Genomic DNA, 13,226 nt, shown 5'->3' on the forward strand with positions numbered 1-13,226 from the left:
CACACACACACACACACACACACACACACACACACACACACACACACCACACATATACACACAAAGCTATAATTCTTTCCGGACCCACAATCTCAATAGCCAGAAGTTTGAATATAAATTCTCAGAGCAGACTGAGATGGAAAATTCTGGAAAATAGGTCTTATGATAAGAAAAAAAACCCACTAGAAAAAGGTTGTTCTTTCTCCATTGTTATAACCCTTTTCAATTGCATCAGAAAGTTCTAAAGAAAACTATGCCACAAAAATACTTGCTTGACGTCTCACATCTTCAAAGAACAAGATTAAGGAGTAGAAGTTTGAGAAGTTGGCTCTTTTTAACTGACATTTTCTATCTTAAGTACAAGTTTATGAATTTAACATACTTTATCTTTTTTCATCCATAATATTCAGCTGAATTAATTCTTTCAATGTGGAACAACCATCAATCCTTTATTTACATAATGACTATATTCAAATGACCAAGATAGGACTAGATGAATTTCCATAACCAGAATACTCTCTATTAACTTTGAGATACTACTTTCCTCTAAATCGAAATGACATGTTGACCAAAGGCACTGTTTAAATACGTGCATTGTGTCATTCTGTAGGCAATGCTCATGAGCTACTGTAGACAAGAAGAAATTCACCTGGTGGCTAACCCTTGGGCTTTTCCAAACATCTAGGTTTATTTTTAATTGATAAATCTATTGTCCAGCTTGAGGCTTGTACCTAAAAAGCCTCTTTAGCTTGGTAATCAATCAATCAAAAAAAGCATTCAACAAACATTGATTATTCAGCTCCTGTGAGCCCTTCACTATGGAAAGCACTGGGGATAGAAAGACAAAAGCCTTTGACCTCAAGTAACCTACATTCTAACTTGACAGAGTTGGAGCTGTCTTGGCTGAGACAATGGGGTAGGGCCTTGTGAAGACTTTAAGGGCAGGGGAATTAGTGGAGGGATTGAGTATCAGGCCTAGGACTAGATAGTACGTCAATGGCTGAATAGTCTAACATTTATAATCATTTTACAGATAGGGAAACTGAGGCCTGCTAAGGTGAAGTGATTTATACCCAAGGTCACACAGAGAGTATGTATTTGAACCCAGGCCAAAGAACGCGATATTGATAAAATCATTGATCTTTTTAATGTAAAAGAAAACAAGGGAATGTCCCACAAATACTTTTTTTCTGAATTCTATGAATTTTCTTCTTTAAAAGTTGTGAATGTTAAAAGGGATAAACAAAACAAAAAAGAATTCTGATCTAGACTGGATTCAGTTTGATTAGAATTTTAAAAAATAAAACTTATTTTACTAGTACATGTGTCTTTTAGATCATACTTGGAACAACAAATATGAAGAATTCAGAGAAATGTGGGAAGGCTTATACAAAGTGAAGAAAAACCAAGCAAACAACACACTCGGCATTTTTAATATAAAATAAATGCTCAGGCAATAAACTCAGGGCAAATACAACAGATAATATTAGTAGCAAAGTATTAAAATTGAAGAACAAAGCATAAACTACAAAAGTGGAAAGTGATATGTTCTATCAGTCCCAACCACTCCTTGAAGAAGTTTTGATTAACTGTTTTTATGTAAATATCTTTTGCTGACAGGGAAGGTTGGTTGAATTTTCATAGAATCATAGACAGAGATGAAAAGGCTCATCTGGTTCAATCCTCTCATTTTGCAGATTTGGAAACTGAGGCCCAGAGTGATTAAGCAACTTGCACACTAGTAGTGAATGCCAGAGGCAGGATTTTTATTGGGAAATGCCTAGTTAAAATAAAATGTATTGATAGTTTCGTTTGTAACCAAGAGGACGTAGAGTAGCACGCAAAAAGAATAAGGAAAAAACACGTTTCAATATTGTCTATTACTCTGAGATCTTTAAATTTAAGGATCAAGTGAACTTATCATGAAACCTACTATTTTCATTTTACAAATGAGGAACTTGAACTAGCTCAAGTTCATACTGATTAGTTAATGGTGGAATCACGATTTGAACCTAGGTTCTATGGCTCAACATCCAATGCTCTAACTTATCATACTGCCTCCTACTATTCAAATTTTATTTAAAATGCCAGAGTAGACAGAGAGCTTGAAACACACCAAGAAAGGTTTTGACTTCTGGAACAACAGAATGCTGGAGTTAAAAGGGACAACAGAGTCACACTTTTCAGCTTAAAGACAAATAGGTACATGAGTTTTTTGAGATAATAAAGCAAGTTCACAGTAAGATTGCAACCATGACTTGGGTATCACAAATCCTGGAAAATATCTGGAAATTTTTGGGGGAGTGTAAAGGTATGTCTATCTTGAGATACCTAAGAGGCATCAATTTCTTTGAATTCAACATGATTATTTCAAATTATTCACTTTAGCCTAAGAAATTACACAGTGCACTCTCCCTAAATTCCCTTTTTACCTCTGCCCATTCGTAGGAGCCAATGTTGCCAAATGTTGTTCCTCCCCATGAGCAAAGGATAATTGTCCGATCGGGTCGCCAGCCTCTTTTCACTTTTAACATCAAGGCCTGGATAAACGCTGTAATGATGGCAGTTCCACTGGCCCATTCTTGTCCACTGTAACCATAAGGGCTGTGATGGTGGCTACCCACAATGATATACCGGTCTGGGGAAGAAACATTTTTACAATTAAACCTTAAGAATAAATTCATTGGCAGTTTATACTCTATTGGACAGAATAGCAATAACTGAATTGATGTTTTACCCCTTGTATCTTTTTGTCCATTCTCCTGGTCTGCATCAATCAGTGTATATACAGCTGCAGGTAGGATATCTCAGTGATATAGCCAGGATTAGGAGATAACACACTGTCCTTTGAAACATTCATTAATCAAACACACAAACATGTGGCAGTGAAAACCTTTGTGTAACATTTTCTAGAAGTGTCATGGGAGGTGGCCTATAAACAGCCTCTGTGTGTTCATAAAATATTAATTAACTGTTGCCTGATGGGTCATCTTTTTATGGAGATTTGGAAACATGGTCAGTGTAATAAAAAATATCAAATAAAAATGGATTGTCTTATAAATTTCTTTCTCTCCTCAGGGTTAATTGATTTTTGTAATGTGGCTTCACTATGTTTCTCCTCTTTTTGCTAAATGGGGAGAAGTAGACGTTCAACTGAGGAATTTTAAAACCATTTTTTTTTTGATTCACAACAGAATATACTTAGCATGTATTAGAGAGGGTATACCTAGGGTGGGATTTCAAATCCCACCTTTACCTGACAGTGGACAAGTCATCTGATCCCTAACTTATGACTGAAAGATAACTTGCAATTTGCCATGGGGGAAGGGCTGTTCCCACACCGAAAAGTCACATACATACCTTTGATATCTTGAGTTTACTTCAAACAACTTTCCAAAATTTGTCTGGCACATTTCTATCTAACTCATTTGACAGGTCTTCATAGGTCATGATTACATTGTTTACTTACATTGCTGACCACAGTCCTAGATTTAGAAGGCGCAAATAAAACTAGTGTGGCTAGCTGACTTTCACTGTTATTGATTACTATTGATTCTAAATCTAGCGCAGTATTTATTCGACCAAGTGACCCTCAACTACCCCATGAGAAAGAACTTTCTCAGAGATTCATAAACTCTTCTGCTAATTCATAAGGTCATAGATATAAAGCTAGAAAAGACTTCAGAAGCCGTCTAGTTTATTCTGTTATTCTACAGATGAAGAAACTGAGGTCCACAGAGGTGAACTGATTTACTCAGGATCATACAGTTAGTAAGTGGAAGAGTTGAGATGTAAATTGAGGAAATATGATGACTCTAGTTCTCTTACCATTATGCAAGGGTTCTTAAACTGAGGTCTGTGAACTTCTATTTTTAATATTCTGATTACTACTTCAATATATTTGCATTCCTGCCTTACTTATATTCCTTTGTAATCTTACACTTTTTTTTTACATTTTAAAACATTATTCTTAAGTCCTTTTATCTCTCTAGACTTGTTTCTTCATCTATAGGATGATCATGAATTATCACTGATAATTTTTAATCCATTAAATTGTGAGCTCCTCGAGTATAGGAACTATCTTTTGCCTTTTTTTTTTTTTGGTATCCCAAGCACTTAGCAAGGTGACTGGCACATAGTAGGCACTTAATAAATGTTTATTGACTCACTGACTGAATAGATAGCTTCTGAGGTCACTTCTGGCTCTCCAACTATGCATTGGATGCATAGATGTTATAAAACTCTAGTGATGTGATTAAGGAAATTCAGTTGACACATTTTGGCTTAAGTATCATTTTCTATGGATTTCTTGGTGGGAGAGGAGGCAAAGTATTGTCAAGTGTAGAGATGGGCACTGATATTACACTAACAAATGGATTTTCCTTGGCCAGCTTTCTATAAGGTTCAAGCCTACAGCTATAAACCTTGGATTAGTAAATGGCATTGAAGGGCTTAATGTTTTATTTTATCTTCCAGATGTGCTCTAAATTTATGAGTTAAGGTTGTGCTTAGTTTTGGTAAGCTATATATCAAAAAGTGTTGTGATATAACTTTGTGACTTGCTTTTATATTCAAAGTCACCTCGTTAGGACATTACTAGAATGGGTACAGAGACTGGTTATGTTAGAATTTTAACGAAGAAAAAGAATGAAGTTATATGCCTTGCATAGTATTGGTTATAATGTTGATTTAGATCAATTTTATTTTAGATTTTTTAAAAGATTGAACTTGAATAGAAAAAAAAAACTCTTTCTTTTCTTCTCCCAAATGAGGATAATTTTCTCCTCTGATTTTCCAATAGAACTGACAAATACCGTAAGGATGATAAATAGTCCTAAGGCTTCAGCTAGCGATCCTTCTGATGGAAAATCATTTTATTGAAATAGCTCAAATTCAATAGTTAAAATTACAAGGACCATTTGTTCCTTATGTTTAAGATTGTTGATTCATTAAGGAGGTGTTCAAGCTTCTTAAATGTACGTAAATTTCAGAAAGCCCATTACTACCTCTGAGCTTAGTGAATCTCCTAGAATGATACCACTGGACTGTCTAAAACTCAGAAGCCTTCATTCTTCTAGATTAGGAACCTGGGGACCAACTCTACTGGCTTCAGATGAGGTGAGTTATTCTCCACTATTAACCTGAGTAAGATCCTAACCAACCTAACCAACATAGAATAGACAATAAAAATATTTAAACTAAATTGTCAACTACACCACACAGAAAGGATACAAAAATAGTTATAAATGATTCTGCCTCACAGTATATTGTGGAATAAGTATTCTTTATATCTTATCATACTAATATCTGGCACTTATACATATAATTTTGCAAAGTATGCAACATTAATGTATTTGAGCTTTATGGTAACCCTATAAAATATGAGTATTATTATCTTCCTTTTTTGCTTGTTTTCTGATTACTTTGTTTTTACTTTTTGATTCTTAATGTGCATATTCTCAAACATTCATTTAAATACTTATAAACCATCTACTTCATGCAGAACTGTGTGATGGGGTATTAGGAGAATATGGAGATTAAAAATGACCTAGTCATTATTTACCCTCAAGAAGCATGTACTCTATTGGACAGTCCAAATTCCAGTCAACACGGACAGTCTTCCATAGATATTATTAAAACTAATGTCTTTTAAGTGTACAATGACAAGCTCATTAAAATTATCATGGTAAAGAGCCATCAATCCATAGAACAAACAAAAAAGGAAATATTAAATTTTAAAATCACCTGATTCCAATCATTTCTAAGTTGAGTTATTAAATTATAGCATATATAGGATTTACAATTATTCCATGTTGCTCTATAAGAATTTCAGTTCATCATTGTTTACTTCTACTTACCAGGAAATGAAGCTCCTTTGAGATAAGCAACAACATTGGTGAGCGTCTTATATTCAGTGACTGTCTGAACTTTCATTGTGACGATTCTGATTTCTACAAGGGAAGATGAATCAAAGGATAATTTTAATACAATTTTCCTACTTTTCCTTCCATTTGCTCTATTTGAATGCTTTTCTTTGCTCAAAACATGAATGTGCAATAATATCATTTAGCCAAGTTCGGCAAGGAAGGTGGCATGCCACATAATTTAATTTTTCAAGCAACTTTAACCACTTATTTTAACAATACTTTCTTAAATATATATGTACACACACATATAAAATATCCATATACCCCATTAAAAATTACAAAGAACTCAAGTCAAACACAAACACAATGATTAATCAGTTTTGGTTCCAGATGACTAATGTTGGAACAAACTTCCTTCCTTTCAGTGGAGAGGTGATGGGCCACTTTTGCAGACTATTATTAGACTGTTATCAGTCATCATTGCTGGATCATAGTTTGATTGAATTGTTTGTTTGTTTGTTTTGTATTTAGAAGAGACTACCAAGAAGAAGAGAAAAGAGTGATCACTAGAAAGGAAGTTATGATGTAAAAAAAATGTATTAATACAAGTATATTATATGTTTTTGTTACTTAAAATGGAGCACATTAAATCCTTTAAGAGACAGCAAGTTGTAGTAGGCAGAGATCCTGCTTCAGAGTCAGGAAGGCCTGGGTTAAACTCTAGGCCAAGGCCTTAACCTCTCAGTGCTTAGACACTTCATATCTCCTTTTTCTGTCTTTCCTGTCTCCCTCATCTTGAGGCAATCAATCACTCGTTGCCTTTCCCTATAAGTACCTCCTTCCCTGCCAAACAAATTTGTGGCATCTAATCTGACACAGAGTGAGAAATAAGATAAAGGTACTCATTAAACTGTGTATAAAAATGTAAGGACAAGAAGAGCAGATGAGCTCTAAATGAGGGTCTGAGCGGCTCTTCTCTGGGTGACATGAACAAGCTTTAGGTCATGGCCTTTGATAGATCTATTTTAGTTCCTCAGAAATCTCTCCCCCTCTCTCTGATTTACATTGTATGTTTTGTAGCTTTTTCTCCTCACTTTGGAGAGGCCCTAGATGAAAGGATAAAACCAGGAAACTTTCGGAAGCAGTTTATAATACTAAAAATATGTTTATATGCATGGTATATTCATTCCAGGTAGCATCTCCCAAGCCCATATTTTTCAAATGTTAATAGTGGCAAGATTTAATGACAGTTTTGGATGTGAAGTATGACTTCAAGCCTCCAAAATCTGTTCTTTTCCAGAGAACTCTTGTACTTGGGTGGGCTGAGGGGGTGTCAAAGTCAAAAGGTGTGAAATCAGATATCGATTTCTGCTCCTATGCTTCAGCCACAGAAAAAAAAAAAAAAAAAAAAAAAAAAGGTGTGGGACTATATGGCAGGAACAAGTCTTATTGTGTTTCTGATTCTTATATGTGCCAAGGTCTTTGGAAGCTCTCCTTTCTCCAGATGCTCTATTCATGCCCAAATCAGAATCAGGTTAATAGAAAGTCACTTTAATGTCAGAGCAGAAAGAAACCAGCAAACCCGACTACCAAAACAGATTGAGAGCTGGGCCATGGATGGAATCTATTTGCTCGGCTAGCTCTGTCAAACTCTGGAGGCAACAAGAGAGCACAAAGGAAAAATTAAATTGAAATATGAGAGTTCAAATAATATGGCTTTTTGGAAACCAACTATAAGTCACAGAACATGAGAGTCTGTGAAGAATTAAAAATGAAAACCACTCAGAAGGCAATATGGAGGAGGGTAAGGGATGTGAGCAGCCAGTGAAGAAGATAAAAGAGAACCAGGGTAAGAGATATGATCAAAGAAATGGAAGAATGAAAAAGATGAGCTGGTCATGTGGTGAAGGACAAGTGGGGGACAGGCTGTGTGTGCCACTGGTATCCTAATGATGCCAAGAGAGCAAGGAAGCCCACCTTCTGAAAGATAAGGATTTCCTTCTAACAGAGAAAAAATAGTACAGAAAAAAACCAAGTTATTCAGGAAGGAAGTACAAGAACAAATATATACTACTTGACAGGTAGATATGTGGCCAGTGGGTAGAGTTCAGGACCTAGAGTCAGAAAGACCTGAGTTCAAATCCAGACTCAGACATTTACTAGCTGTGTGATCCTGAAGTAGTCACTTAACATCTTTCTATCTCAGTTTCTTCAACTGTAAAATGAGGATAATAATAGAGCCTAACTCCCAGGAGTGCTATGAGGATCAAATGAAATAATATTTGTGAAGCAATTAGGACAAAGTCTGGCACATAGAAGGCTCTCAATAGATATTTGTTCCCTTCTCCCAGTTTCCCCTCTGTTTGGCATCTAAAATTTATCACAACCTGGCTCCTTCCTACCTTTCCAATATTCTCTTATAGTACCTCTTCTCTCCCACTTCCCTGCCCTCCAATATACACTACAGCCCAGCAATAGGAGGCGTGCTGTTTCGCACCAAAGATGCTGGTCTTTTCACTGACTGTCTCCCATGCCTGGAAAACCCAACACCCGGAAACTCCCAACACCTGGAAAACACCAACTCCCCACCTCTTGTAATTCCTAGTTCCTTCAAGACTCAAATTAAATATTTCCTTCTACACAAAGCCTTTCCTGATCCCCTCAAAGGTGCTAAAACCATTGTGTCTGCCCTGCAAAACTACCGTGTATTCGTTTTGAATGTATTCTGAATACACCTACACATGTGTATGTATCTGTACATAAACATATGGAAATGTTATGTCCTGTGTTAGAAGAGTGGGAAGTCATCACCTGACATCTTTCTGGCAAAATGGGGATCAACTAGGCCTTAGCATGCATCCCACTAATGCTCCCTAGGATCCACCAGTCTTTAACATTGGTCCTTCTGCTATGTTCTTTGGACACCACGTACATTGCCATCTGACTTACGGTTATACCCTAAGGACTCTTGGTCTTTATCATTGGATTGGTGTGCAAATGTAGTAATGACCAGCAGGCCTTTCCATCTGCCTGTAACTGAACCCTTCAATACATATCTCTCCCCAATAACAGTATGAAACTTCAGCTTGCCTTGCTTTTATTTTTTAACATCGTATTTATATCTCCATGCTAGCACAGTGCTTGGTATACAGTAAATACTTAAAATACGCTTTTCCATTCAATCCCCTTCCATTCCACTAATAGATACTTGATGAATTGGAAAAAAAGCAAAGAAAACAAAACTAAAGTCACTGAATCTTGCCTCCTTCCCCACAAACAGTCTATGGCTTGAGAACTAATAACAATAATGGACATTTTAGAGCACTTTTTAGGTTGCAAAGCACTCTCCATGTATTGTCTCCTCTGGATCTCTCAATTAGCTCAGTGAGATAGGTACAACATTTTCATTTTTATTTTAGAGATGAAGAAATCATGGGTCAGAGAGCTGGCTCAGTTCATGCAGGTAGTTAATAGCAGAGACAGGATTCAAACCCACGTCTTCAAACTCCACTCCATCCCATGGCTTCCCGGAACTTCTCAAAATCAAACTAGAATTCAATTGAACAAGCTCAAAGGCAATTGAGATGCTTGATCAACTTTGACCTCCTAATCTCTGGGTGATATCAAATAACAGCAATGTATTTGGAAGTGACAGCCCTTTGTATCTGATGAGTCTGGACAGAAGTACAGGGCTTCTGTTTAAAATGTCTCAAATGAAGGATTTCAGTTTAAGTGACAGAAAGACTCAGAGGTTTCTTCAATCAGGTATACAAAAAGCAAAACAATTTCTTTTAAAGACTTGTGACAACACAAATCTCACTTCCCAATGCCATCCCTCTGAGGAAAAATCTCAACTGTCCTGAGAACTTTCTCTCCAGTCCTGATCTTTTCAAAAGCTATGAAAAGAAATATTTCATGAGCTACGTCCTATGACTGCTGTTTCTGAAGTACAACAACAGCAAAGGTTTAAGGGAGGAAATCTCATTTAACTGAAGACATTTTCTTTAAGAAAAATGCCCTGGGCTCTCTAATACTGTGCAGTACATTGAGTTAATTGTTATAACACTTCCCTGCATATATCTTTAAACTGGAAAGAATGAAAAGTGCTCAAATTCAGCTACAAAGAAACAAGCAAGGGCAATTAATAACACAATATTATGAAGATAAATGCATTAAGATATGACAAAACAAATATGCTTTTAAAGAGTAATTTAAAGTCTGGGTTGAACACTACATTTCAGTTTCTAAATAATTCACTGGGGAATTCTGCAGTGAAGAAAATAATGCCATTTCTACTTTCTTCTCTCTTAAGATACTTAACACATAAAGTACTTTAAAGATATTCTCATTTGAGCCTCTAAATTATGTTAAGTAAATTACACACATTGATCCCATTTTACATGTGAGAAAACTGAGGCTTAGTGAGCTGGTCATGGTCATAGAGCTATTAGAAGTGAGAGGCAGGAAGTGAAATCAGATTCTATTGACTGCAATAAAAAAGAATAAAAGCTAACATTGATATAGTGCTTTCTGGTTAACAAGTTGCTTCACATTCATCACGCCATGTGAGCCTCACAATAACCCTATAAAATAGATGAGGAAACTGAAGTTCAGAGATGCTACATAACTTAGTTTTGTTCATATGCCACAGCTAATAAGGATTACAGCCATGTTGGAACCCAGGTTTTCTTGCCTCCGAGATATAGACTCTTTCTTCTATATCCCTCTCATCACTTTTAATCATAACATTGAACTTCCTTGGAGATATGGGGAATATTTTTTAAAATAAATAAAAACAAACAAGTAACAAAAAAAGCAACAACCGATCCTTAGGAACAATTTAAAAATGACCTGTCAAAAGGGAAGACACCTCGCAAAGCTGTCCCATGTCCCTGAGGTGACTTTGAGGTCTCAGAAGTGACATTAGTGAAGCCCCAATTGACTGATGGTTCCGAGCTCCAGAGGCTTCCAGGCTAACCCCAGCAGTGGATTGGAGCCCTAGGCTGGCTAAGTTTAAGGAAGCCCACTACAGTGACTGCAGAAGGAAGATTTCTCTTTTCTGCTATAGCAGCTTGTGAAAGTCATCTACTAAAGCTGTGAATTCATTATAGCTTTCCTCAGGTAGAGGAAGCCTCAACCCATACTGGTGAAAACACAGGTGCTTCTGTTATTAAAATGCCACTATTAGAATACTTATTTAAAAAAAAAACCTAATATAAAGATATTTTCAAAAAAAAAATTTAAAAAACTCTGTCCAGAAGAGCAGGAATGGGAAGCATATTAGAAGTAATCTAGAAAATAATTTGGGGGCAGAGCCAAGATGGCAGAGGGAAAGCAGTGACTTTCTTGAACTCTCCCCCACATCCCTCCAAATTCCTGTAAAAAATGGCTCTAAACAAATTCTAAAACAGCAGAACCCACAAAAAGACAGAGTGAAACAAATTTCCAACCCAAGACAGCCTGGATGGCTGATCAGAAAGGTATATCACGCTGGTCAGGGAGAGGAAGGCAGTTCAGTGTGGGTGCGCAGGCCGCAGTGAACATGGAGCAGGTCTCAGAGGACTGAATCACAAGTAGCTGTGGCGATTTCCAGACCTCTCAACCCAGGAACACCAAAGACAATGTGGAAGGTCAGTGGGAAAAGTCTGTTTCTATCGTACTAAGAGAGAAGCTAAGTTTTAGCCACAAGTCCCGAGCGCGGGCCACGGCTGCCTCCTGAGCTTCTGGCCCAGAGACTGAGGGGAAATCGAGTGGCTGATCAGAGGGGGACTGCAGGGATCTCTTTGCCATTGCTGAAGGCAGGAATGTCTTGCTTTGCCGGTGCTTGGATCTGGGTCACAGTTCTGAGGGGTGGTCCTGGGGCGAGGAGGAGCGCTGGTGTGGTGGAGCTTGTTGTGGCCCCTTATCATAGCACCTTGGAAGAACTGAAAATTTTCAAGTCCCTCAAAGTATCTCTGAAAACAGCTGTACAAACCCCTGAAGCTTGGGGCAGTACGCTCTCCATATTGGAAGCAGACTCTTACCTTAACAAAGAGTTTAAAACTCAAGTAATTGGCTGGGATCATGAGTAAGCAGACCAAAAAGAATCAGACTATGTTATCTTACTTTGGTGACAAAGAAGATCAAAACATACAACCAGAAGAAGACAACAAAGTCAAAGCTCCTACATCCAAAGTCTCCAAGAAAAATATGAATCAGTCCCAGGTCTTAGAAGAGCTCAAAAGAGATTTTGAGAAACAGGTAAGAGAAGTAGAGGAAAAACTGGGAAGAGAAATAAGAGTGATGCAAGAAAATCATGAAAAACAAGGCAAAAGCTTGCTAAAGGAGAACCAAAAAAATACTGAAGAAAACAACATCTTAAAAAATAGCCTAACCCAAATGACAAAAGAGGTCCAAAAAGCCAACGAGGAGAAGAATGCCCTAAAAAGCAAAATTGGCCAAATGGAAAAGGAAGTCCAAAACATTACTGAAGAAAATACTTCCTTAAAAATTAGAATAGAGCAATTGGAAGCTAGTGACTTTATGAGAAATCAAGACACTGTAAAATAAATCCAAAAGAATGAAAAATTAGAAAACAATGTGAAATATCTCATTGGAAAAACAACTGACCTGGAAAATAGATCCAGGAGAGAGAATCTAAAAATTATTGGACTATCTGAAAGCCATGATCAAAAAAAAAAGAGCCTAGACATCATCTTTCAAGAAATTATCAAGGAAAACTGCCCTGATATTTTAGAATCAGGGGGTAAAATAGAAATGGAAAGAATCCACCGATCTCCTCCTGAAAGAGATCCCCAAAGGAAAACTCCTAGAAATATTGTAGCCAAACTCCAGAGTTCCCAGGTCAAGGAGAAAATGTTACAAGCAAGCCAGAAAGAAACAATTCAATTATTGTGGAAATGCAATCAGGATAACACAAGATTTAGTAGCTTCTTCATTAAGGGACCACAGGGCTTGCAACATAATATTCTGGAGGGCAAAGGAGATAGGATTACAACCAAGAATCACTTACCCAGCAAAAGTAAGCATAATCCCTCAGGGGGAAAAATGGTTATTCAGTGAAAGAGAGGACTTTAAAGCTTTCTTGATGAAAAGACCAGAGTTGAATAGAAAATTTGACTTCCAGATATAAGACTCAAGTGGAACATGAAGAGGTAAACAGGAAAAAGAAATCATAAAAGATTCTTTAAGGTTGAATTGTTTTCATTCCTGCATGGAAAGATGATATTTATAACTCATGAGACCTTTGTCGGTATTAGAGTAGTTGGAGGAAAATAATTATATGTATAGATAGATAGACAGATAGATAGATAGATAGATAGATAGATAGATAGATAGATAGATAGATAGATAGATAGA

General features: G+C 36.8%; 1 protein-coding gene across 3 annotated transcripts in view; it reads right to left on the reverse strand.

Moving 5' to 3' along the window:
- NAALADL2 (N-acetylated alpha-linked acidic dipeptidase like 2) overlaps window positions 1-13,226 on the reverse strand; it is a 1,445,704-nt gene that overhangs the window by 347,196 nt on the left and 1,085,282 nt on the right. For all 3 annotated transcript variants that reach the window (XM_027875745.1, XM_027875744.1, XM_027875746.1), the window contains 2 exons: window positions 5,859-5,951; window positions 2,433-2,638 (listed from right to left, as the gene is read on the reverse strand). In XM_027875745.1, the coding sequence (XP_027731546.1) occupies window positions 2,433-2,638; window positions 5,859-5,951 (299 nt within the window). The remainder of the gene's footprint in view (window positions 1-2,432; window positions 2,639-5,858; window positions 5,952-13,226) is intronic.

The sequence above is a fragment of the Vombatus ursinus genome, unplaced genomic scaffold, assembly GCF_900497805.2.
Source record: "Vombatus ursinus unplaced genomic scaffold, bare-nosed wombat genome assembly UNPS02014810.1, whole genome shotgun sequence".
Classification (NCBI taxonomy): Eukaryota; Metazoa; Chordata; class Mammalia; order Diprotodontia; family Vombatidae; genus Vombatus; species Vombatus ursinus.